This window comes from Cariama cristata, unplaced genomic scaffold (assembly GCF_000690535.1).
Source record: "Cariama cristata isolate BGI_N322 unplaced genomic scaffold, ASM69053v1 scaffold16291, whole genome shotgun sequence".
In the NCBI taxonomy this organism is placed as follows: domain Eukaryota; kingdom Metazoa; phylum Chordata; class Aves; order Cariamiformes; family Cariamidae; genus Cariama; species Cariama cristata.
Window position 1 is genome coordinate 3891 of NW_009599972.1, and position 988 is coordinate 4878.

The 988-nt window shown below is 52.2% G+C and overlaps 1 protein-coding gene across 1 annotated transcript; it reads right to left on the bottom strand.

Annotated features, from left to right (window-relative positions):
• Nucleotides 1–386: 386 nt before the first annotated feature.
• Nucleotides 387–512, bottom strand: LOC104169063 (prokineticin-1-like; the record flags this gene model as incomplete). The annotated part of the gene is made up of 1 exon (XM_009709871.1): nt 387–512. A coding segment is annotated over one exon (126 nt), but the record flags the coding sequence as incomplete, so codon positions are not given.
• Between the last annotated feature and the right edge of the window lie 476 nt (nt 513–988).

Here is a 988-nt window from a genome sequence, read left to right on the forward strand (position 1 = left end):
CTCAACATCTACTTTCACTCTTCCTAAATTGCATCACCCTGGATTTTTACTGTGTAAAATAAAGGAGGGAGGTGAAAGCTGGCTGACGGTATCCATCCCACTCAAGCAATATCTTGTGAAATGGATTTTTGAGGCCACAGACATTTGCCACGCACATTGTCCTCTGCAGAGGATGCTGGAGCCGGGTCCTGCTCTGGGTTGGGGCAGAGCTTTGCTAAGCCACATATCAGAGCCTGACCGTGCCTCAGTTTCCCCTGAGCTTATAACAACATCGTCTACCTTGGAAAAGCACTTTTAAGGTTGCCTGGTGCTATGTGGGCACCCAGCAGCCATGGGAAAGGGCAAGAAATGGGTGCTGGGGGCTCACAGATGGAAAGCAAGGAGCTTCACCCCAAAAAATCAATGTTCTTGAAGTTGACAGAGCAGTGGTAGCGGCCGTTGAGGAACTTGGAACATATGAAGTTGGGCAAACACGGGCAGGTGTGGTGCTGGCGCTTCCCGAAGAAAGGGACCTGCGGAGAAATATGGGAGAGACGAGGGCATCAGGGCTCTGCCGCAACCAAAACCATTATCAAACGGGATCAAAGCCCTGAGAAAATCTCTGGCTCTTCTCAAGGCTTTAATAGGGATACGCCTGAAATTAATTTTTGATCCCACTGAAGCCCTTCGCTCCTTCCTTGGGCAAGCAGAAGGCCCTGCATCATTAAATCTTGCTCCTACCCTCCAAACTCAATACGGGAGGACGGAGTGGGGATGCTCCCCCCGAGGCTGGGCGGCTGCTGCTAAATCCTCACGGAGGAGGGATGGCAACAGCATCGCGCTTTGGGCTAATCCCAGCGCGCTGGGTTTTCTTATCGGACCGAAATCACGGCGCTGGGGCAGCTCTGCGGCATTAACTCGGCTTCTCCTCACTTGGCAGAACATTTACGACTCAATTTGGAGCAGCACGGCGAGCGCTTGTCTTTAAATGAATGGGCCAGGCGGCTCA